Genomic DNA, 25,203 nt, shown 5'->3' with positions numbered 1-25,203 from the left:
GGAAACGTCAACATTTAGAGCATGGTTGTTAAATACAGAATTGGCTACACAATTGGTGGGGGCCCAGCACAAAATGAGCATGCAGGGCCCCTTGATAAAAAAGTATTAAGAATTTCAAGACGGCAACAGTAGAGCATTAGACCAAGCATGGTTGTACTGGTCTCCAGCACTGTTCCTTTACCAGGTGGGTCATTCTAGCCTCCTCCCCTTCCTCATCTGTAAACCACCGCCACTCCAGCTGTGAGAAACCTGACTCCCACTGTCCTCCACCGACGTGCTGAATTGTTCAGTTCCAGTACATATGTGTAATGGTTTCAGAATTGTTAACCTGTACCCTCATGGGAAAGAACTTTATTAATTAGAGTACAGCGCTCTGTACAGTTTCATTTCCTTATAGTCTGAGGGACTCCACTCATTTCCAAAGTTATTTAGGTCATCAGTTTCTTCCCCACTCCCTTCTGTGAGGTTGTTTCATGCGCTTGTAAAACAGTTTGATTATTTTGCCACCTCCTGCATGCCATCCTGGGATCCTATGTCAAGTTCTAAGGGTTTGGACAGAGTCAGTGTTACGTTTCCACTGTTGCAGTATCATTCAGAATCATATGGTAACATACAGTTCTTCTACTATCCTAAAAAAATCCTCTGTGCTTCATCTACTCAGCCTTACCCTCCCATCTCCCAAGCCTCTGGCCATCACTGATCTTACTGCCTCAGTAGTTTCCCCTCTTCCAGAATGTCATATAAGTGGAATCATTCAGTGTATAGCCTTTTCAGACTGGTGTCTTTCATTTAGAAATATGCATTTTAAACTCATTCATGCCCTTGCATGGCTTAAATGCATTCCATCAAACAGATGTACCACAGTTTGTTTATCCCCTCACCTACTGAATGACATCTTGGTTGCTTCTGGGGTTTTATTTTTTTTTTAAAGACTGAACACAAGATAGCTCCATTTTTAAAAATTAATTAATTAGTTAATTTTGGCTGCACGGGCTTTCTCTAGCTGCAGTGAGTGGGGGCTACTCTTCGTTGCGGTGCACGGGCTTCTCACTGCGGTGGCTTCTCTTGTTGCAGAGCACAGGCTCTAGGCACGCTGGCTTCAATAGTTGTGTCAGGTGAGCTTAGTAGTTGTGGCTCGCGGGCTCTAGAGAGCAGGCTCAGTAGTTGTGGCGCATGGGCGTAGTTGCTCCTCGGCATGTGGGATCTTCCCGGACCAGGGCTCGAACCCGTGTCCCCTGCATTGGCAGGCGGATTCTTAACCACTGTGCCACCAGGGAAGTCCGCTTCTGGTTTTTAAACAAGCTTTGAATAAAGCTGCTGTAAACATTCATGTGCAGGGGTTTGTGTGGACATAAGTTTTCAAATCAGTTGGGTAAATACTTAGAAGTGCAATTGCTGGGTCATATGGTAAGATTATGTTTCGCTTTATAAGAAACTACCAAACTGTCTTCCAAAGTGGCTGTACTATTTTGCATTCCCACCAGCAGTGAATGAGAGTTCCTGTTTGCTCTGCATCTTTGCCGGCAATTGGTATTGTTTTTGTTGTTGTTTTTCTTTTCACCATTCTAATAGGTATGTAGTGTCATCTTGTTTTAATTTGCATTTCCTTTGTGATAAATGATGTTGCACATCTTTTCATATGATTATTTCCTAGCCATATGTCTTTTTCCTTGAAGTAAGTTTTCAGATCTTTTGCCCATGATTGAATTGAGTTTTTTGTTTTCTTGTTGAGTTTTAAGAATTCTTTATGTGTTTTGGGCTTCCCTGGTGGCACAATGGTTAAGAATCCGCCTGCCAATGCAGGAGACACAGGTTCGAGCCCTGGTCTGGGAATATCCCACACGCTGCAGAGCAACTAAGCCCGTGTGCCACAAGCACTGAGCCTGCGCTCTAGAGCCTGCAGGCCACAACTACTGAGCCCACGTGCCACAAATACTGAAGCCCGTCCGCCTAGAGCCCATGCTCTGCAACAAGAGAAGCCACCGCAATGAGAAGCCTGTGCACCACAACGAAGAGTAGCCCCCGCTCACTGCAACTAGAGAAAAGCCCAATCGCAGTAACGAAGACCCAATGCAGCCAAAAATAAATAAATAAATTTATTTTAAAAAAAGAATTCTTTATGTGTTTTGGAGATAATTCCTTTATCAGATATGTGTTTTTACAAATATTTGCTCTCAGACTGTGACTTCCCTTCAGTCACTTAACAGTGTCTTATGCAGAGCAGAAGGTTTAATAAAGCCCAATTATTAGCTTTTTCTTTCTTGTATCACGCTATTTGGTGTCCTATCTAAAAACTCATTACCAAACCCAAGGTCATCTGGATTTTCTCCTATGTTTTATAGTTTTGCACTTTTCATTTAGGCCTTTGATCCATTTCCATGGTATAAGTACTCCCCTCATGGCCGACTTCAACCTGCTGAAGTGAACAGAGTTGGGGAAAGATGCATATCAGCTGCTGCAAGCTGGCATGAGCCAGCTCCAATGTAATGATGCTTTTAATCATTTGCCATCTGCAGGACTTCATGAAGAACTTTGGAGTAACTGATTCTGACGATAGGGATTTTAGATCTCATTTACACTTGCATTTTTCATTATTCCCACTGTTCTGAATATTTGGTGGTACACAAAAATTACTATAAAAATTTTAACAGATAAAGAATAGAGTATGGGGTAGGTTCTACCTGATAGGTTTCCAGCACATAATAGGTCTCCATGAACTATTTGTGGAATTGAGTTCCTTCTCAGTCTTTGCCTGTATGAAACTAATTTTCTCACAGTGGTGATCCCATCATGGACCCAATGAATAAGTAATACTGAACACGTGAGTTAAAGTTAGCACTTCCCCATGAGATGTCATTGCCATCTCTTATTAAGAGCTTCCTGGTACTTCCTGGTCAAATGAGTATAAACGTGTTTTCTCTGCTTTGTTTAATGGAATAACCTTAAAGCGTGGAGAGGATCTCACCACTGTGGTTTCCACCTCTGAGGTCATTAACATGATTTATTATGAAGCTACAGGAAATTAGTTGCTGAATATTTCAATATGGACAGGAAATAATGTAACTCCATTGTTACCACAGAACCACTGTATCTTGGAGTAACCTGTAGCCATAGTAACAAGATAAGGACATACTCCTTAAATGTTTAACTATGATTCTATACTTCATGCACCTTCAAATACAGTCAATTCTTGTTATTTATAATTGAATTAATTTTCTGATACATTTGGGGTTCACTTTTCAACAGTAGTTTTCAATTACCCTAATTTAAGATGATGAGTATAATAAGACTTTCTTTAGGACGTTATTGTTAGGACTGGAATAGAACTCCTTATTGTATAAAAAGGACCTGAAAATGGCCTTTTAAAAAATGAGTAAGTATTTTTGAATGAGCAAAATAGTGTCTCTGAGGATAAATATTAGTGGTATAAGGGTAAATCTATCTCGGGGTCTTCAAAAGTGACATTCACACTACCTGCTGTAAGTCCTAAGTCTGAAGATATTAACTGTATCACAGTAATAGTAACACTCTACAACAATAGCTAATATGGTTTGAGAATTTACCATATGCCAGAATTCTCTCAATGACTGTCTTATTTAATCCTCAGGGAAATGCTAATCGGCAGGTACTGTTATCACCTCCATTATGCAGATGTGGAAACTGAGGCACAGAGACATCAATTATCTTGACCAAAGTCATCTGGCTGGCAAATGGCAGGAGTGGGATTGAACCAAGGCAGTCCTATTCCACAGTCCGTGATTTTATCCATTGTTCCTACTGCTCTCCTAGTTCTGCCAGCCAATCACAAAGGACTCTGAATCCACATGCTGCTGCCCATGTTCTCTCAGCCCCTGTGCCTATAGCCATCCCTCTGGTCCCTGACAGAGTAATGCCGCAAAGAGTAACCAGAGCCTACTGAATCCTGACTTTCTTACCAATTCCACTGGTCCCATAGTTATGGCTTATGTTGGTGCACAGGTGTTGGGCTTAGGCCCAGAGAACCAAGGTGAGTAAGGCGAGGTTGCATCTCCCCATGACCTCAGACACCAGCGGGAAGGAGACACCAGATGAACAGCCAGAAGCCCTCTAGTGGGATGTGTACCATCCCAGGGAGGAGCACGAGGTGAGACGGGAAGGAAGCTCCCTCCCCATGAGCAAGTCAAGTCAAGCTCAGAGGAGAGCACACTTGCTCTAACTGGAATTTACCGGAAGAAAAGTACTTGAGGGAGGGAAAAGTATTCATGCTGAATATTTCTAGAACATAACACAGGAAGGCTGTGACAAATTGTGGAAGGAGGAAGTGATAGGGAATGAGGCTGCAGTACAAGGGGCCAGGTCAAAAATGACTTGAAGTTCACATGGAGAAGCTACAAGGAATTTTAAGCAGATTTACTTTTTTATTAGACTTTACTTTTTAGAGCAGTTTTAGGTTCATCACAGCAAAATTAAGCAAACATAGAGAGATTTCCCACATACTCACCCCCATCCCCCAGACGTGCATAGCCCTTTCCATCATCAACATCCCCTACTAGAGTGGAACATTTGGTACAACTGATGAAACTGCACTGACACATCTATCACCCCAAGTCCATAGTCTACCTAATAGATTTACTTTTTAAAGGCCACTGACGGTAAATGGATTGGAGCAGACAGGAAACGGAGGCAAATGAGCCGAGTTAGAAAACGACCACAAGTCTCAGGAAGGCAAGACCATATCTTAAACTGGAACCTTCAGAGAGAAGGGTGGAGGGAGGCAGGAAGATGTGAGGAACATTTAGAAGGTGGAACAAGCAAATTTTAACACGTGATTGAATGTAGTAGTAATGCCTTACCATGGCTCTGTAGAACGTGATTCCTACCCATGTCTCAAACATCCCATCTCTCCATCACTGGTGTTCAGCCTTATTGGTCTGATCTTTAATACTCTGAACGTAACACTTTAAAAAAATATCCATGTCCTCCTTTCTTCTTTGATGACCAGATCCCAATTTTGTTTGGATTGCCAGTATTCCCAGCTAATTCTTGCTTTTCCAGTTGCCCCTGCAACTCAAGATGCCCATGGAACACCATTCTGGTCAATGAGATATAAGCAGATATCTCCTGGAAGTTTCTAGAAAAACATTTGCTTTTCCCCCTATTAAAATAAGTGACACAAATTGTTGTCTTATAACCTTCTCCTCACTCGTGACTTGACCTTGGTTATGATGGATATGTTGAGCTTCTGTAGTCATCTTGTGACCCAGAAGGAAAGACTAAAAGGACTGCAGAATTGCTGGCTCTGACATAGCTGCACAGGTAAAGCCTTTGCCTACATTTAAGCTTCTTGCTCTGTGAGATAAAGAAACCCCTACATTGCATGAGACACAATGGGTGAGCTTCCTATTACACAGGCTTACACAACCATAGGGGCCTCAGCAGATGCTGTCCCTCCACCTGGAACATTCTTTTATTGGCTACAAATATGGCTTTTATCATCCTTTGAGTCTCAGTTTCAATTTAACGTCCTTTGAGGAACCTTCTCTGATCACTCTGTCTAAAAGTGGGGCCTTCTGCCGTGAAATGTGAGTGATAGCCTTGAGGGCAGAGCACAAGTCAGTCTGTCAGCTGCTATGTTGCTAAGATATAGCATAATAACTACTTGATAAATATTGAATGAATGAATATATAAATAAATGACAGCATGATGTCTAAAGTGAATCAGAGATCTGGAATAATTCTTTCAATCTGTAGTCATTTCTTCAGCAAAAAAAAAAAAAAAAAAAAAACAAGTGCAAAGCAGCAAGGCAACAGGACCCTGAATGAAGGTATGTTTATTTCCATTTGCCGAACTGCATTGACATGGCCTTCGGTGTCTGTTGAACAATTAAACCAGCTCAGAAATAATGACTGCATTGTTGCTGCTCATAATGACAACATCGCCCGTGACATGTCAGGAAGGCTCCCAGCACCTGTGACTCCGTTCGAAAGCCTCGGTCTTCAAAATCACATACCCTCTCTGATAGTGACTCTCTCCTTTTCATTAAGCTTGGCATGGCAGAGTCATAACTGTTGGGTTTCAAACAGTAAATATCAAACCAAATGCTGTCGCTGCTGAGACCAGCGATCGGTGGCCCACAGCGGGGTCGGCGTCAACCTTGCTCTGAGTTTGTCAGGGAACAAGGCAGCACTGCAGCTTGTGGCACCCCGACAAACAGCTTATCAGTGTAATTAAAGCAGAACTGGATGTCCTACTGCTTTGTGCTCCATCTCCCTTCATGTGGACAAATAAACTGGAGGAGCAGCATATGGATGGAGACCAAAAACTGAATATGCTATCCCCGTGCTGATATCAGCAAGGGCAAGGAGCACCGTCCACGGCAACCCCGTGTGCAGCCGGGCCATCTGTACTGCAGACCTCGTCATGCCAAAGTGCAGTGGAATCATGTTGCACTGTTCTCCAGGCAATCTGGGGCCTCCTACGTCTCCACTGACCTACCCTGCGTGGCACAGGAGAAGCAGGCTCTGTAGCTGCTGTTTGTCAGGAGAGAAGGCCATTTCTGCCAACATTTTGCAGAAGAGGATGCTGCTCTTGAAACAGACACCTGGGTGGGTGGAGCCTCCTGCTCACAGGTAACGAACTCATTCTGACAACTGGACTCTCGTGTGATTATTTCGGGAAATCTAGCCTGAGCAGGGAAAAAATAGACAAATCGATGGTCTGGGTGTCTCTCTTTTTGCCTTTTATTTTTCCTTTGGCAGGATCTAGGCACAGTATAAGTGATGTAACAACTGCAGGAAATAGATATTTATTCAGTCAAAAAACTATGATGTGTCTATGATGTCCCAGGCCAAGATCTCATGGTGCCTACATTGGCGTTTATTGCCGATCGTATGTTCCCATCTCCTCAACTACAACACAGAAAATGGCAGACAGGTGGACTAGACGACTGCCTTAATTTTTAAAAAATATTCTGCCTGGACAACGCTTAACCAAGTTAGCATCATTTAGAAATGAAGTATCATGTTGATTAAATCACGTTCACTTCTACGGTAACTTTGACTCTTTACAAAGGTATCAACTACAGAAAAAAAGACACCTTCAACATCCAAATAAGTAAATGCCTATCTCACTTCCTCATGGAAGAAATCTTCACAGCGACTCAACACCTCTATAGGCTGATTTTGGCCAGGAAGGGAGACAAAGAAAGGAGGGACTTGCTGGCCAAGCGCTTGCCATATGCTTACCATGATCAAGCAGGTGATTTCATTTTATCCTTCCCCAAACGTGGACGGAAGGTGTTACCAGCCTTGTCTCATATAAGAGACAGAACTCAGATGGCTTAAGTCACTGTCTAAGAGTCAAGCAGCTAGTCACCAAAGGAACAGAAACCAAATACGAGTCTGTCTCATTCCATTTTCCTGAGTCACAGGATTGGGTCATGCATGGATCCTGGCTTCCCTAGCGATTCCCAGAATTGCCCATGGCTTCCCTAGCGATTCCCAGAATTGCCCATGGCTATTCCCATGGTTTGGATAGCCATGATGATAAATGCCACCCTTACAGTAATAAAAATGGGTATGTTAACCTCAGTTTGCTTAAGACAGGGAACTACTGTATGAAACATTACAAAAATATATTGGCATCCAAGTGGTTCACTTTTTAACACATTTTTGTTTTAGTTACCTACACTATTTACCTACAAGGAACCATTCTCTACACAAAACTAAATACAGCAAGTGTCACCTCACAACACAAAATGTACTTTACATGTTACATAATACGAATTATTTAATATGTGTATAAATACATACTCATATACTACATTTAAATTTCTGAATCTTTCCCCAAATGTCTCCTTTCTTCTACTAAATTCATCATTTTACCCATTTATTAACTGATATGATAAAGAAAAATTATTTTTATTAATCCTAAACTTAATAGCATTTTTTTTCTGCATATAAAAGAATATGTAAGTACCTGTAGACAGAAGTAAAGGTGTGTCCTTTATTTACTGTTAACCCATTGTGGGGAGACCACTGGAGTTGGCCCTTTCTGACCATTCATTCATTCATTAAACAAATATTTACTGAAAGCTCAGTCTGTGTCAGACATATGCTCGATGCTGAGGACAAAATGGGAGGACATGCTGAGGACAACATGGGCAAACAACCAATGTAGAAATTATGCTTTCCAAATTATCCTGTTTGGGTAATGTAAGTGGCTCTTCTCAGACAGAACAGGGTGCTAAACAGGTGGAATCTTGTATTGCTATATTCCCACTTCCTGGAGTTCCTCAGGAAGCTTTTTCCCTTCAAAGGCTGAGTTGGTCCTGCAGTGTGCACTGACCCTGAAAGGACACGTGGGGCCATCAGCTGAGTTCTTAAGGTTGGACCACTCTCTAGAATGCTCATAAGAGCAATGAAAAGATAAGGGATCAGTCTCAAAAACAATCCTAGAGATTGTGAACACCTGACCATCAATCATGGTGAGCTTGTGGGAGCCTAAAGACCCTCATTCTCAGGACAATGAAGGCTCAGAAGATCAGGCGCAGGCAGAAGGGCACCAGAGGGAGGGGCAGGACTTTTCCCGCCTGCTGATGCTGGACAAATCACTTTCCGTCTTATCTTTTAAGTGAGGTGTTTGGACCAGGCCATCTCCAGGGTTCCTCCCAGCTCTAATATTCTATGATCTCTCTGAATTGAGAAAGGGATAAAATTAAAATATCAATAAATATAAACACAACCAAAGAGCAGCCAGAGCTTCCAGGAGGACTCCTCTGACTTAGGAAGGGGACGAGGGGACACTTCAGATACTCAGTGGTTCACTGAACAGTGCAAAATGTCTATTCAACAACCGTACATGAGTGGGCCAGGACTCTTGGTCATTTACCATGTAGCAAGTCTTCCTTTATCTGGGGAACTTGTGTTGCTACGGGTCCTTGGTACTATAAGCCTTGGGTCATTCCATTCCCAGGAGACAGAAACAGTGAGAAGAAACAAAATCATGAGGTATTCTTCAGTCATTTTTTATCATGTTAATGTCTTAAGAATTTTTGCATGATGGCTACATAGAAATACTTCTAAGAGACAAGAGAAGAAGGTAGGCTTTCAGGGTCCCAACTGAGAAGAGAAGATTGCACTTGGATGCCACCACTGTCGATCATCAGGAAGAGGTAGGACACTTTAGTACAAAGAAGCAGTAACCAAGTTGTGTCCATGGAGCTTAACCATAGATCAGCCTATTAGTATTAGTATCAGTATTAGTATTACTGCCACGCCCACCTAAGGAAAAGCAGCTCAGATGGATGAAGGAATTCACCCCAGCAGAGTATTGAGAAACCAGTGTTTCTCAACTAATGTCTGATATTTCTTAATGACATCTTGATTAGCAAAGAAAAAAAGAGACTTTGTTAGAAAATTCTTTGACTTGGTGTCAAAAGTTTAGGACCCCAAGAAACAGTGCCCTGCTCAGGTAGAAAGGAGACAACACAAATGAGGCTGTGTTTAATGTTGGAGGGACCACAGGTAGAACTAGAGGCTTCAGGAGTGTTCTTTCACATTCCCAAGAATGTATGGAATGTATATATCCAATTAGCTGTATTTTTCAATCCTCAACAGGGCCGAGGATATACTGCCCCAGATGACAGCTGCACAGCATAATGAGAAGAGAGATGATCTAGACCTAGGGGTTATGGGATGGGTGGGGAGGGGAAGCTGGTGGTGCCAGAAGGAAGCAGAGCTGAAGTAGAAATGGACAAAAAACTTACTAGAACAGGGACACAGTGGATTTAAGCCTATCCCATGTAGGAGAGAGGCAACTTGCTGTTTTCCTGAAATATGCTGTTAGACCAGCTTTGACTGTTTGTGTACAGTTTGAAGTTTCATGTAAGGTAACCATTGTTAATATACATAATACATGTATACCCATATATACACACATATATGCCCAATACATATATATTCATGCAAAGATTTATAAACTGTGATGGTCACAGCAATATGATTTACAGCTGGGAGCTAGTGGAGGGAAACAACTGAATGCCATCCACTGGGGATAGCATAAGAGGTTTTTAACCATTTTTGTGTCATGGACTCCTCTGGCAGTTGGTAAATCATGTGGCATCCTTCTCAGAAAAATATTTTAGGAGCAAAAAATAAAATAATTGGATTACAAAGGGAACTGATCTATCCATGGACCCCTTCGGGGCCTGTAGACCCCACATTAAGAACCCCTGGAACTCAAGGATGGCTGACCAGCAGCGTGCCATACCACACAGCCTTTCCACATGATGCTGAAGAAAGACATTGGAGGACTGAGAGATGTTTCTGAGACACCGGTGAGTGGAAAAACTCACTGAGTGCCAGATGGTCACGTGTGGATAGTGTATGTCTAGGGTAGAGCGTCTCCAAGCGTAGGCCCCAGAGCCGGGAGCTCCAGCAGAACCTGGGCGCCGCTTAGAACGGTAACTCTCAGGCGCTACTCCAGACTTACGGAAACCAGATCTTGGGGATGAGGCCCAGAAATCTGTGTTTTCACAAATCTGTATGTACTTCAAAGGCTGAGAAGCACTGTCCTGGGATGTCAACAGTGGTTTGCTCAAGTAGGGGAACTGGGGAGATTTTTCTACTGTTAAATATGTGTTTTTTCTTCAAAGTTTTTACACGAACATCTATTATTCTTATAATAAGGGGAAAAAGTTACTAAAAAAAAGATAAGACAGATTTATTCTATGGTATGTTAGGAATGATTTCCAGACGCAAGTAACAAAATAAAAGCACCACTTGTAAGGAATTTCAAGTTGTCAAATAAATAAACTAAAAATTGAGCAACATAGAGCCTGTGAATTGTGTATACTAATGCACAGCCAAACATCAGCATTCAAAGAAGAAATTACTAAGAAATGTATTTAGAGTGAATTTGAGGCTAGAAGGCCAACAGTGAACACAGTTGTTATGCATTTCTGAGCTGCCAGAAAAAAAAGAAAAGATTTTAAATCCACGGCAAAGGACTAAACTAAAATCCCTAGGCGTGCATCAGGCAGGATTTGTGTTCAAACTCGGGAAGACACAGGGAAGGGACTTCTGAGAGTCTGCTGTCCCCTCCAGCCTGTTGCTGGTGCAGAATGAATCCATTCTCTGAAAGCAAGACCTTCCTTCCAGCCTGCATGTCCACCTCTACGTAACATGCAGGTACAGCTGTTTCCTCTGGGAGAGGTGATCTCTTATTTCAAAGGAGGGCAGCACAGCAGCCTCACTGAAGTTGCAACTTTGTTGAGGGGGATAAAATAGTTCCTTTAGCTTCACAAAAGGTCTACCTACCCATAGCTATACGCAACATCCAGGTGGCTTTCCTCAGCACGCTACGGAGTTGCTGTGAGGCAAGGACTTCTGTCTCATTCCATTTTCCTGAGTCACAGGATTGGGTCATGCGTGGATCCTAGCTTCCCTAGCGATTCCCAGAATAGCTGTCCTTGCCTCACAGCCATATTCAGTTATTCTAAGCTCTCCAGACACACCAGCCTCTCTCCTGCCTCTAGACATTGGATCATGCTTTTCCCACTGCCTGGAAGATTCTCTTTCTTTCCATCTCCTTGCCTACCGGTACACAACAGCCAGGCATCCTCCTGGGAATTACTTCTTCTGTCTTCTTAACATCTCCACGCTCCACAGCTGCCTATCACGGTGCTTATCTGCCTGTTTACAGGGCTGTGTCTCCCCTGGAACGGATGTTCTTTGAGGGGGAATCTATGGGCAGTAGCCAGTGCAATGCCAGGCACATAGTTGTTTGATAAATATTTCTGAATGAATGAATGAATAAATGAATGAATGAATGAATCAGTGAGGCCCAATTTTTCAGCATAGGAAGACTATCTCCCTGCCCAAGAGGCCTAAACTGAGGCTTTTCTTCATGTCATGATCCAAATCACCCAAGACAAGAGGAGACACTAGCATCTCCAACGAAACACCCACAGATGCGAATGTTTAAACTTGCAACAAAGGGTCCTGTATCCACCATCTCCCCCACCACTGCTTACAGAGGCAGGCCAAGCCCAGGTGCCTGGAAGGCACTGTGCCCAGGGACCCAGCCCCATAGTGAAGTCTCTCCCCTATAACTCCATTTGGAAGTGAGGGCTAGTTTCAAGCTAGAAAAGGAAATAAATGTGGGTTTTTCATTCATCCCTCGCCCTCTGCAGAAAACCGTCTATTGGCCTGTTTCTGTCTCCATCCATTTCTGCCTCCATCTTCTGCCCAGCTGGAACTGGAGGTCTGACCACAAAAAGGTCCAATCCATTCCCCATGGCGCCCCAGGCCCTGCTCCTTCTCAGCCCTTATTGACTGAGTCAGCTGTGGTCTTGGGGCTGAGAAAAACGAGCAGTGATATCTCTAAATTACACCAAAGTTGGCCTTTTCTGCTTTCGCTCTGTTCCTTGTGGCTCCCTTTGAACAAGGCTGTCAGCAGAGATACTGACAAAAAACATGTGGTCTGAAGGGAGAAAGTAGCTTTCTTTACAGCAAAGAGAGCCGTTTTCTGCTTGTCAACACGTGGTCTACTCTTTAAGCTAAGACATGACCTCTGGCCTCGACTCAGTGTGCAAACACACACATCAAATAAACATTTGTGTGGTTAACCCTCATTTCTCCGCACTTCACAGACAATTTTATCTCTACATTTCTCATTTTCCAGGTAGAATCGGGACAACTGTCACAGAATTTGTCAGCCTCGGGAAACTGACTCAGGGAGTTTTTGTGCAAAGGAGGAGAGGCGTGGAGGAGCTCGACAAGCACAGGCTCAAGGTCTGCGTCTACCCTGCACTGGCTGTGGGACCTTTTACACAAGTTACTTCGTGCACTTCAAGGAGCAAAGTTGTCCGAAAACGACCCCTGGTGCCCACTCCGGACAAGAAACAAGCTAAAGCCTGGGATGGGTGGCTGAATGGGTAAGCCACTTCCCCAACTGGAGGTTCCACTCGAGCACTACTCCACGTGGGGCCAGTGTATCCTGATCCTATCCAGGGTCACATTCTATGGGCCCAAGGTCACTGGTATGCTGGAGCCAGCTCCTACTGCTTCGTGAAAGCCAAGTGTTAAATACTCAAGAATTTTGCAAGTTGGCAGCTTGTAATTGGCCACTGCGGAGGTATTTACACCAGAGAAAGCATCAAACACTACAAGTCAGGGCTCCCCTTGTCCCCAGGAGCCAGTTTACTAGTATACCACTGCCCCAGGCATCTGGCTTTGGACATCTGGAATCTCGGATGACTCCTATAAACCTGGGTACCTGCACTCAGGCTGCCAGATACCCTCAGAAGTCTGGTTACCTGTCCACGGGCCAGCTAAGAAGGGAGAACCATGGGAGCAGAGTGTCTTTTCTGGCAAACCTCTCCAGTGTGCTCAGCTGTCTGCACAGGCCCTAGCATCTCTCTCTGCAGGACGCTGGGGAAGGGGGAGCAGCGCTTCTCATCTTTGGCTGACCCCTGGCTCGTATGTGTCCTTTCCTCTGTCTCCAAACAGGCTATTCCTTAACCCATGCCATGTGCTATTTTGAAATCCATCCAGAGCCCTAGTACATGGCAGGTGGCGATGCTGCAGGAACTCAACTTACATGACTCAGGCTGTACCACAAGTAGACTACAAGTCTTGCATGGTGCTCGGCCTCAGTTTCCTCAATGGTACAACAGGGACATAAGATTGGTTTCTGAGAGTACGTGTGGTTTCTGCATGTTAGCGTGCTATGCAAACAGCAAAGACCCACGGAAACTAAACATTCGCGTATGTTACGGTGCAGAAATCACTGAAGAGTCCTAGGTTTCAGTACTGCCACTCTTTTACCTGTGTTACCTTGGGCAAGTTACTTAACTTCTCTCAATTTCGATTTCCCCACCTGAGAAATGGGTATAGTACCTTGTAGGGCTGTTATAAGACCTGCACAGGACAACAATGAGAGCCATGTTTGGCTTAGATCCTAATACTCATTTGATGTCGAAGACTCTAGTTGAATTTGAAAATTCCTCAATTCTCCTACCTCTAGGGTGCTAACTCAAGCTGAAATGCCGGATCCTTTAAGGTTCTCGAATAATTAAACATAAATTCGGTCTGAGGCCAAAAGTACGTAACAATAAAGCCTTAGGAAACTTTCACATTGAGAACTGAAAGGGTGATAAACTCAGGGCTAAAAATATTGCTTCCTCTATAGGCTAAGATGCCTTTATTCACTGGATGTATATCATGGAGGGCATTTTTGCATATATATGTATTTGGCAAAGAACCAAAACAACTCAATTATGTTTTATCATTAATTAAACTTTGCAGAAAGAGGGCAACACTTGCTAATGGTGAATATAAGCTTTCATTAGACTTAGTCAAAATAAGTTAGAATTAACTCTGCTCAGTTGTGAATAGAAGTTTTGAGTTTTTTGAGTAGATTTAAAATGTCATTGCATGTATGAGCAAATGCAGAAATAGAGTCACTTTCTTTTCTCACTCTCTTTCTGCCCCTTTTTTTTTTTTCTCTCTCCCCTCCTCCCTTTTACCCCCCCTGTCTCTCTCTCCCTCCCCCTTTACACACACACACACACACACACACACACACACACACACACACACACGCACAATCCATCAGCATCAAATCTATCACGATCTGCTAAGGATGCTTATATGACCTGACATAATGGTTGACTGCCAAGCAATTTATCTGGTAGTCTCACTGCCACTGTGGAAAATTAAAATTTGCTGGAAACATCCAGACTGATTATATAATGGTCTGTTAATTCCTTTCTAACAACAAACCAGCTATGGTCACTTAAATCAGTAACCAATGAATACCTTAGCCAACCAGCCATAGACCTGGTTAGAATTCAAGTCAAAGAATATTTGAGTCCCTACTATGTGTTAGGCACTGTACTGGATCACTCACTACCCTTGGTAAATTACAGTTAATGGGAAGAAAAATACAAAAGAAACTATATTGCTGCTCAAAATGTGTTGTGTCATCTAAGAGGTATAAACAAATGTGTAAAGGAGGTCAAACAAAAATTCCATGGAGGAGACCGACTGCTATATTTAAAACAGATAACCAACAAGAACCTACTGTATAGCACAGGGAACGCTGCTCAATATTTTGTAATAACCTAAATGGGAAAAGATTTGAAAACGAATAGATACATGTATATGTATAACTGAATCACTTTGCTATACACCTGAAACTAACACAACATTGTTAATCAACTATGCTCCAATATAAAATAAAAATTTTAGGGCTTCCCTGGTGGCACAGTGGTTAGGAGTCTGCCTGCCAGTGCAGGGGACACGGGTTCGAGCCCTGGTCTGGGAGGATCCCACACGCCGCGGAGCAACTGAGCCCGTGAGCCACAACTACTGAGCCTGCGCGTCTGGAGCCTGTGCTCCGCAACAGGAGAGGCCGCGACAGTGAGAGGCCGCGACAGTGAGAGGCCCACGCACTGCGATGAAGAGTGGCCCCTGCTCGCCGCAACTGGAGAAAGCCCTCGCACAGAAACGAAGACCCAACACAGCCATAAATAAATAAATAAATAAATAAATAAATAAATAAATAAATAAATAAATTTATAAATAAAAAAAATAAAAATTTAAAAAAATATAGGCTTGGGCTTCCCTGGTGGCGCAGTGGTTGAGAATCTGCCTGCCAATGCAGGGGACACGGGTTCGAGCCCTGGTCTGGGAAGATCCCACATGCCATGGAGCAACTGGGCCCGTGAGCCACAATTACTGAGCCTGCGCGTCTGGAGCCTGTGCTCCGCAACAAGAGGCCGCGATAGTGAGAGGCCCGTGCACCGTGATGAAGAGTGGCCCCCACTTGCCACAACTAGAGAAAGCCCTCTCACAGAAACGAAGACCCAACACAGCCATAAATAAATAAATAAAGTAATTAATTAAAAAATATATATATATAGGCTTTAGCCCAGCATTGCCCAATAGAAATATAACATGAGCCATATAAATAAGTTTAAATTTTCTGGTAGCTACATTAAAAAAAGTAAAAACAAAAAAACCCCAAAAAAACATGAGATTAATTTTAATCATAGCAATATATCCAAAATAATTTTATTGCAACATGACATCTACATGAGGATTATTAATGAGATACATTCCATTAAAATCCTAACTTACATCTCAATTTGGATGTTATATTTTCAACAAAAATATTTAATCTGTATTTAGATTAAAATTTACAAGATAGAGTCAATATCTTGTAATAACCCATAATGGAAAATAATCTGAAAAAATATATATATATATGTATAACTGAATCACTTGGCTGTTCCCCTGAAACTAACACTATATTGTAAATCAACTATACTTCAATTAAAAAAAATTTACAGTTGAAAAGTCAGATTTACATGCAAGTTGTTCCAATAATTGGATCAAGCAGTAGTTTTTAAGTTTAAATTAAAATTAGTTAAAATTTAATAAAGTGCAAAAATCCAGTTCCTCAATCACACTCGCTACATTTCAAGTGCTCAACAGCCACATGCGGTTAGAGGCTGCCATGCTGGACAGAGTAGACGTGGAACTTTCTTCAGTGATGCAAATGTGCCATGGGATGTGCAACCTTAGAATGTAAATGAGGTGGCCCATTTACATGGGTGAGGATGTAAATGGGGTGGCCATTTACATGAGTGAGGATGAAGAGGGCGTGTCCCAGAAAGAGGGAAGAGTTCAAAGTCATGGAAATATGAAATGCATATGTACAACTAGGGTTGCTGAATGTAGAAATAAATTCTGCTGGTCATCTCACCAAGAAAATTTTGAGCACTGAGCTTCTGGACATCTTAGATCACCTATATTCAAATTTCTCTCCTATACAACAACAAATGGTAACTTTTAGTCACTGAATAAAACTGCTACCTGTTTGAAAATGGGGAAATGAAACAGATATAAATTTTTGAGAAGAGGCATGTAGTTAGACTTGAATAAAAGGTGTGAAAAAATGGATTTTAAAAGGCTGATGATGATTATATAAAATAAATCAGGCAACAGAATGGAGCAAGGTACCCTAAGTCTACATTTCAGTAGAAAGGTGAGATGGAGCAGTGCTTGATGGGGATGGATTTAGTATCAGCTTTCTGGTCCAGCTTCTGGGGATGCAGCTTGGCACCCGTGGTTCGCAAAGTGTTGCAAAGGACTATTAAGTGGAGTAAAATAAATTTAATCCCAAGGCCATAAGACTCCTTAGCACCTGTTTGCATAGGTGGGCATAAAGGGGAGATACAGAGTTCTTGGATGTGGGGAGACCTCTAACCATGGTATACATCCAGAACTCTGAGAAATATTTAGGACCTGCCGTAAATTGTCCTCAGGTGTGACTTACATTCATGACACAATCAAAGCAGAGTCCTGGTTGAGTGGTTTTCATGATTTGGTCTAATGATCTATGTTGATTCCCTTTATGAAGAGCACATGGTCCCATTACCTATTTCTTCCATCCTGGGTTAAAGATGTCCTTCTAAAGGCCCATTCTACCAATTTATAGGGGATATAAAAAAAGGAATTTCAGTAAAATGTACTTTCATTGGTTTTGATGAAAAGGGTTTGTGATGAAAATAGAATCTCTAACAAGCATTTCATAAATGACTTGTCTTTCAAACTTAATATAAAACAGAATAAAATACATCTCCAAAAGACCTCCTTGCTGCCTCACAGATTTAAAGTCCCCTGCTCTCAATCAACTCAAAAATCTCTACAGACGCAATCAAATATTTATCAGTGAAAATTGGTAAAACTGAGAAATTATTTATGGCCCAAATTTTGAAATAGTCATACATTGAAGGGGGAGGAAGAAAAAAAAAAAAAAAGGTTATGTTGGGAACTACACATTTCTCTCTAGAGCACATACTCCCAGACCCTCCCTGCTGTCCAGAATTCAAAAATGGGAAGGAAATCACAGGTTTGAGGAAATGTGTTCACAGCTGGGTGTTTTACCCTTTTTTCAGAAACATTGAGAGATATGATGGAAAACCAGCTCCCAAATTCTAATAATTTAGCTACTTACCAACTAATTATTTTGCAGATAGATAAAATATGCATATGTCAAAACTTTGCCTAATACCTAGAGCTGCCTGCGTAGCTTTTTAGTGAATATGCAATTCTACGTGGCATGGCCTTCAACTGTGAAAAACCTCCCACGGGGGTGAATTCGCTGCAGCACCTTGCTTTTGATATCGTTACCCTTTAGTATACGGGTCTTCTTTCTTTAAAGAAATTCAAATTGTGATAAAATATGACAAAAAAGAAAATAAAGAGACAAATACTTGGTCTCCATTCACCATCCTGAATTGTAAGACAAAGTACTTTCGTGCCAACATGCCAGCTCTTCTGCCTTTTATAATAATTTTATATTTAAACTTAATTTTTCCCAACATTGTATTATGAAATTTCCAAACACGTAGGAAAGTTGAAAGAAGTTCACAGTGATCAACTGTGCTCATCACCTAGATTCCACCATTAACATTTTGCTCTACTTGCTTTGTCATATATCTATCCATTGATCCACCCCTCTAACCATCTTATTTCTTGGTACATTTCAAGGAATTAAACTTAGTTTTAATGATATTTTTAAAAAGTAATTTTCAGCAAGCACATTTCACTCCATGGAAGAGAATTCTCAGGTTGCACTCAGTAGCCCTGAGCATACTGGTTAAGAGTGCAGACTGTGAAATCTCAAAGAGGTGGCACAAAGCGTGCCTCTGCAGTTAAGTGTGTGACTTCGGACAGGTTACACTGTCCCTCTGAGTCTCATTACCCTCATTTGGCACCTTTTTGGAAGATGATCCTTGTGGGGTTGTTATTATGAAAACTCAACATAATAGATGAAAAGTGCTTACACTTTACTGTGACAAATAAAGAATTTGTGATGATTTTTTCTATTCTTCTCTAATCCTGTGAGATCAAGGACTCTGTTTCCTTTGCCATTAAATCAGCCCCTTGCACAGTGCCTTGTAAATAGCAGAGGCTGCATATATACTTATTGATATGAATTGGGTTAAATTTCAGAGGTTTTCCCTCCTGGGATGAAACAAGTACTTATTATTGGAGACAGGCAAGTGCAGTGGCTTCAAAGGCACGAGGCATAAGAAAGTTAGTTGAGGAAACGAGTTGGGAGCAGGGGATGAGACAAAGAGAAAAAATCTGGCCTGCAAAGCAACAGTGCTTATATCAAGTTTAGTGATAGAGCAGAATTCATCAGTGCCCAGTCCCAGGCCCTTGCACCTCACCTTTCCAGTGCACACCGGCCGCCATGATGCCTAAAGGCTCTCCCGCAAGCCTCAGAAGGCCATTGTGCCTGTGCACAGAACACAGGGCATGATGGATGCGCTGGGGAGTTTAGACTTCTGGGAGCAGCCCTCAACCAGGATAGGGCTGGTATATTAATACCCCAGCTCCCTCCTCCGTGGACCGGATAACCCTAAGAGTGTGTCTTACACCATTTTCTAGCCTTTCTCTGTGGGATTACAATCCAGTCACCCACAGTCGTAAACAGGCCTCTCAACTGGCTGTTTCCCCTTTCCTGCTCACTCCTTCACTCCCTTACCAGTATTACTGGTATAGAAATTACCTGCATTTGAATTCTTGTCTCAGGGAACCCAAAGTAAGACAACTGTCTTTATGCCCACAGAATCTCTTCTTCAAATGGCATTCTACACTGAAATCTGATATGTAATATTTATAAGATTAGAGCTGCCTGACTCACAGAGTCTGGGTGGATGGGAGCGGCGACGTGTGGAGGCCAGAGCCCTGCCTCCTGGGTCTCTTTTCCCTTCTCCCAGCCTCCCCAGCACTCAGTGAAGACTCCTATATCTTCTCACAGCTCGACAGAGCCTTGCTTGTCAGCTACAGGCAGAGTTGATTAGGATATGATATAAGATATAAAGCGAAGAATAAGAGGAATGAATAAAAACAAGCAGAGACAAAGAGGAAAATATGTTCCTTCAAAGGCCTAAGAAGCATGGACAAACACATAATTTTTGCAAGGCAGTGCAGTTATTCTGTAAAAGCCATCGGGAGGTTTGGGAGGCTTTCACACCATTATGATGTTAGTAGACTACTGCACTTAGAAAAGCTGTTGTTTGTAGAGAACCCAGGTTGAAACCCAGGGTTGAACCCAGGTGGGCAGTACATAGGGGCTAAGGAGAGAGAAGTCTTCAGCTTGAAAAACAAATTGTGTTCTGAGGCTGTAACAAGAAACCATGCAGAAGAATGTCCTTAGTTAGCTGCATACTTATTGATCCATTATGTATCTCAAGGAAAGAGCCTTGTGAAAACTCCCTAAATATACTGAGGGGGGGACAAATGTCTGGGGTTGGAGGAAGCTTTAGGATGACCACATAATTTATTGTCCAAAGCTGGACAAGTGTAAGGGGAAAGGTGGTGTTCATAATAATTATGCCAGGACAACCAAATTTCCAGGCAAGTGAGATGTGATAATTCACCCTTGTTGTAAACTAATAATAGAATTGAAATTCCAATACTGAAAGTATTATAGTTTAGTGGTAGGCAGGGGAGGAGAAAGTATTTTAGGTCAGACCTCCGTAAACTTGAGTGTGCATCAGAATCACCTGGGATCTCCTAAAAAATGCTGGTGCTTGGTCTTCACCCCCTGACCAACCGAGTCAATTTCTGAGGGTGGAGAGTGGCATCTGTATTTTAACTGCCCCAGGTGATTCTGATGCACAGCAAGGGCTGAAAACAGCAAGCGTACATGAAGGAGACCTGCAGAACAAGGGTGCAACTTGTGTCTCAAACTGTCTGGGGGCAGAGTCTTGCAGACTTGAGGACTGGCCCCTTGGCGAGTGCTACCCTTGGCTTCAGGGAAACCTACACAAAGGCCATGACAGAGGCTAGGGCTGTCCAAAGGGCCAGGGCACGTCAGCCGTACCACTGTCCTCTCAGAACAGCGCCGCTTCCCTTTGCATCATATCCTGGAAACCTGGCAAGATTTTGCATCTTTGGTACAGTGATAGTTTAAAATCATAAATATGGTTATTATCAGGATATTGGATTATTAACGTTTCTAATTTCCAATAGATTTCTTAGAGTCCAAGTCACACTAACGTCTTGCCCGGGTCACTAGAAAACCTTCCTCTTGGCTGTTGCTTTGTGTCCACTCCCCCCTACCACTCTGCTGCCACAGATTGTTCCCTACAAGGCAGCCAGGGGACCTTTCAAAAGGTCCAGACACACACACACACACACACACACACACACACACACACACACACACACACCTGGGAGACTTTCCAGTGGTTTCTGGCTGCATGCACGATGAAAATCCTATTCATCACCATGGTCTCCAAGACCCACGTGACAGGCCCACTTCTCTGACTTCAACTCTTACCACTCTTTTCCTTGTTCACTACATTGCAGCCAACCAGGCATTTTGCTAGTCAAATCCACCTCATTCTTTCGCACCTCCAGGCCTTTGCACACGCAGTTCCCTCTGCCAAGAATATGGTTTTCCCGATCTCCCCTTGGCTATCCCTTTCTCATTCTTCCCGCCCCCACTCAAACATCAGGGACACGACCCAGCTGCTCCCAGTCATTTGCGTCGAGATTCCCTCCTCCCTCTACACCCTGGTCCTGCCATTTACTCTTCTTCACATCATCCCGTGTCTGTTACTCACAGCATTTGTTATCCTCTGCAGTTTTCTCATTTCTTTACTCATTGAAAAAAACTATCTCCCCACTAGAACACAAACTCTATAACAATAGGGGCTTGTATGCTTGTTCACACCTCCGCTAAACCGATCTCAATCTTGGAGTCTGGCATATAACAGGTGCTCCTTGTTGATTCAGTGAATAGATAAACAATCCAATAGCACCAGCCATTCAGATCATCCACTCAGCTAACCACCATTGTTCAAATTCCGAGATCATTGAAAAATATGAACTGGTTAAAATTCGATTCTCCATGTCGGCTTTCCTATGGGGAGAGGATGTGCTGACCAGGCAACAGCAGTATTTCTGCCTATTTAACAGTGACTATTTCTTCCTGGAAAAGTTGTTTCTCTGATTCATTTGACAGTCTTTCTGGATCCGGTTAGTATGGTTTAGTTCCTTTGATCCAGTTTTGTTTTTAGAGAGCTGACCCAGTGGTGCTCCTGGACCTACACATTTGAAAACTAGGATCTAAATAACAGGACACATATCATCATCCTGGTATACTAAGGGGACTTACCTGGCTGATGGCCTGGGCATCATCTACCAAAGCAGTGAGTCTATTTCTTAACCAATGACATCCTCATGTCACAACTCTTACATCATTATCTACCATGTAGATCTCAAAACCATGACAAAGGTGTTGTTGTGGTTTTTTTTTTTTTTTTTTTTTTTTTTGTAAATTCCCTTTTTCATGACCTTTGACATTCTTTTCTTGGCAAAAACTTTTGGCCTCTTACCATAGAGGATCTGAGGCCAATTCCTGCTGGTCGCCAAGCCAGTCAGAGTCAGCTTGTCTCGTGTATGCTCATCTCGCAATAAAAACATGGTTTAGCAGTTTTCTTTTGTCTGACTTACCTTGCCAACATCTCTTGGGAAAGGTTGTCGCTGATTCTCTGGAATTAAAATGGGAGATACCACAATGGACCTCTTTTGTCTTGGGACAGGAGAAGTTCTTTCAAATTTAAATATATCCTAAAAGAGAAAAAACAAATCAATTGACTAAAATCCCCCACGGAGAAGATGTATCAGTCTGCTCTGAGATATGGCTCCTTTGTTGTGAAAGCATACAGCTGTTTGGACATTGTTAATTTTATTCTATCAAACCTCATTAGCGTTAGCAAGTACATCATTAGAATTATACTAAAGCTGACATTGTGATTCACAATGACTATCATTAAGCTGTTTAATCCCATCTTCTGAATCATTCTATTCACAATGTCAGTCTTTTTTCATACATCCTTCCATGCTTGTGTATTCCCATTCTTAATCTGTCAAGTGAGGAGATTACTTGGCTGGTCACTAACCCACAGAACTCACTGGATACAAGTGACTCTCCTCACGGCCAAATGCAAGGTCCTCACAATCACAAATGAATAGGGATAAGGGGCAATCACAGCATTCCAAACACAATGTTCCATAATGTCAGGCATTATGGAGACTCTTAGTCAATGTTCTGTCAAAGTCTGTTTGCTATTATTAGTGGGTCCACTACTGGAACTCACTCCCCACGCAGTATGTCCCAAACTGCAATCATTGGAACAGCACTGTGAGAATTTCTGTCTTACCTGTAATTCACCTTTTTAATTAAATAAATGGATGCAAAAAGGGAAACTCTGTGTCATTATTTTAAATACAGTACCTGTATGGCTTCTCATAAAAAGTACAAAAACATAAAAATAAACAATGAGATCAATGATGTTATTAAATTTGAGCTGGAAACTTAGGTGGGTGGAAAGTTTCCTCTTTTGGAAAGGGAGATAAGAAAAGGCTACAGGGGTGTTAAAGGGTTGTTAGCACTGAGCTGAGACTTTCTCCTTGACCCAATCAGAGGACTGAAAGAGAATTAAAAATGGGATATCATTTTCAATATATAAACCAATCACATTCAATACCACACACTAAAATTATCTGAGGTACCACCAAAAGCAAGCATCTCAAACTCTGGACAATAAGTCCCTATGAAAATCATGTGGCAAATTATATTTAAACACCATCACTGACCCATGCTCCATAAAAGTGTGTGCATGCACATGTATATATGTTATAGGACAGTGATATAGTTTTATACATATATAATAGTTTTATTTTTATTATTTTTAAAAATATTTACTTATTTATTTGGCTGCAGCGGGTCTTAGTTGTGGCACATGGGATCTTTAGTTGCGGCATGAGGCATCTTTAGCTGCAGCATGCGGGATTTAGTTCCCTGACCAGGGATCGAACCCAGACCCCCCGCACTGGGAGTGCAGAGTCTTAACGACTGGACCACCAGGGAAGTCCCAATATATAATAATTTTAAAGGAAACTCTATATAAGAAAAGTCAAGTAGGAAACAAGACCAGAGAAGGCTATGAAAATGTATATAAATAGTCTTTCTCTTGATTTTGGTCAGATTGTAAACTGATGTTATTCTTGTGGAAAGTAATCAGGCAGTATTTATTTATCAAGAACCTTACAAGTGTACATATCCCTTCACTCCATAAGTTCCCTCCTAGGAATACATCCAAATGCTAAATTCAGAAGAGGAAAAAACTGAAAGCAGGAAGATGTTTAGTGAGACATTATTTAAAAAGAGCAAAAATGGCAAACCACCTGAATGTTCAATTGCAGGAGAAGGTTAAATTTGGGTCCATCAGCAGGAGACACTCTTAGGCGGTCACCAATAAGGCAGCTGTGAAGACCATGTTCTAACCACTATGATCATCATTTGACTGCTTCCACGATCACAACCACAAACTATTATAATAACAATTTATTAAACATGTGTTGGGCCATGTGCTAGGCACTTTACATGTGTCTTTGCTAATATTAGCAATAAACTTCTCAAGTAAATCCTAGCCCTCCTTAACCAATGAGGAATGTTAAGCTCTGAGAGGTTATATAAATTGCTGCAATTCACCTAGTTAGCTGAGAGAATATGTAAGATAATATGTGTAGGAAAATACAGAATACCATATTGGTTGCCCTCTACTTTATATAAACTATACTGAACATAGAAGAATAAAATTCAAAACCTCAATGAATAAGTCCAAATAAAAGACTGCTTGGGGACTTCCCTGGTGGCACAGTGGTTAAGCATCCACCTGCCAATGCAAGGGACATGGGTTCTAGCCCAGGTCCGCGAAGATCCCACATGCCATGGAGCAACTAAGCCTGTGCGCCACAACTACTGAAGCCCGCGTGCCTAGAGCCTGTGCTCCGCAACAAGAGAAGCCACCACAATGAGAAGGCCGTGGACCACATCGAAGAGTAGCCCCCGCTCGCCGCAACTAGAGAAAGCCCGCATGCAGTAACGAAGACCCACAGCAGCCAAAAATAAAATATAAATTAATTAATTAATTAAAAAAAAAAAGACTTTTTGGTTTCCAAGAAGAGCAAAGACTCAATATTCAAGCAAAGACAGAAAACTGGAGTGTGTAAAAGACAGTGAAAAGAAAGAATCAGAAGGGTTAAAATGACAAAAAACCAACCAACAGGGGCTTCCCTGGTGGCGCAGTGGTTGAGAGTCTGCCTGCCACTGCAGGGGACACG

At 42.2% G+C, this 25,203-nt stretch overlaps 1 protein-coding gene and 1 long non-coding RNA gene across 3 annotated transcripts in view; one reads left to right on the top strand and one right to left on the bottom strand.

Annotated features, from left to right (window-relative positions):
- CDH13 (cadherin 13) overlaps positions 1–25,203 on the bottom strand; it is a 1,030,526-nt gene that overhangs the window by 551,269 nt on the left and 454,054 nt on the right. For both annotated transcript variants that reach the window (XM_082439035.1, XM_082439036.1), the window contains exon 4: positions 22,528–22,644. In XM_082439035.1, coding sequence (XP_082295161.1) covers positions 22,528–22,644 — 117 coding nt within the window. The remainder of the gene's footprint in view (positions 1–22,527; positions 22,645–25,203) is intronic.
- LOC309649353 lies at positions 5,439–16,017 on the top strand. Its single transcript, XR_014257049.1, has 2 exons — positions 5,439–6,609; positions 12,665–16,017. It is a non-coding gene; the product is annotated as an uncharacterized lncRNA (long non-coding RNA).

Source organism: Balaenoptera physalus, assembly GCF_965194825.1.
Source record: "Balaenoptera physalus genome assembly, chromosome: 19".
Classification (NCBI taxonomy): domain Eukaryota; kingdom Metazoa; phylum Chordata; class Mammalia; order Artiodactyla; family Balaenopteridae; genus Balaenoptera; species Balaenoptera physalus.
The sequence above is the reverse complement of the archived record's forward strand: the minus strand, read 5'-3'. Positions and strand labels throughout refer to the sequence as shown.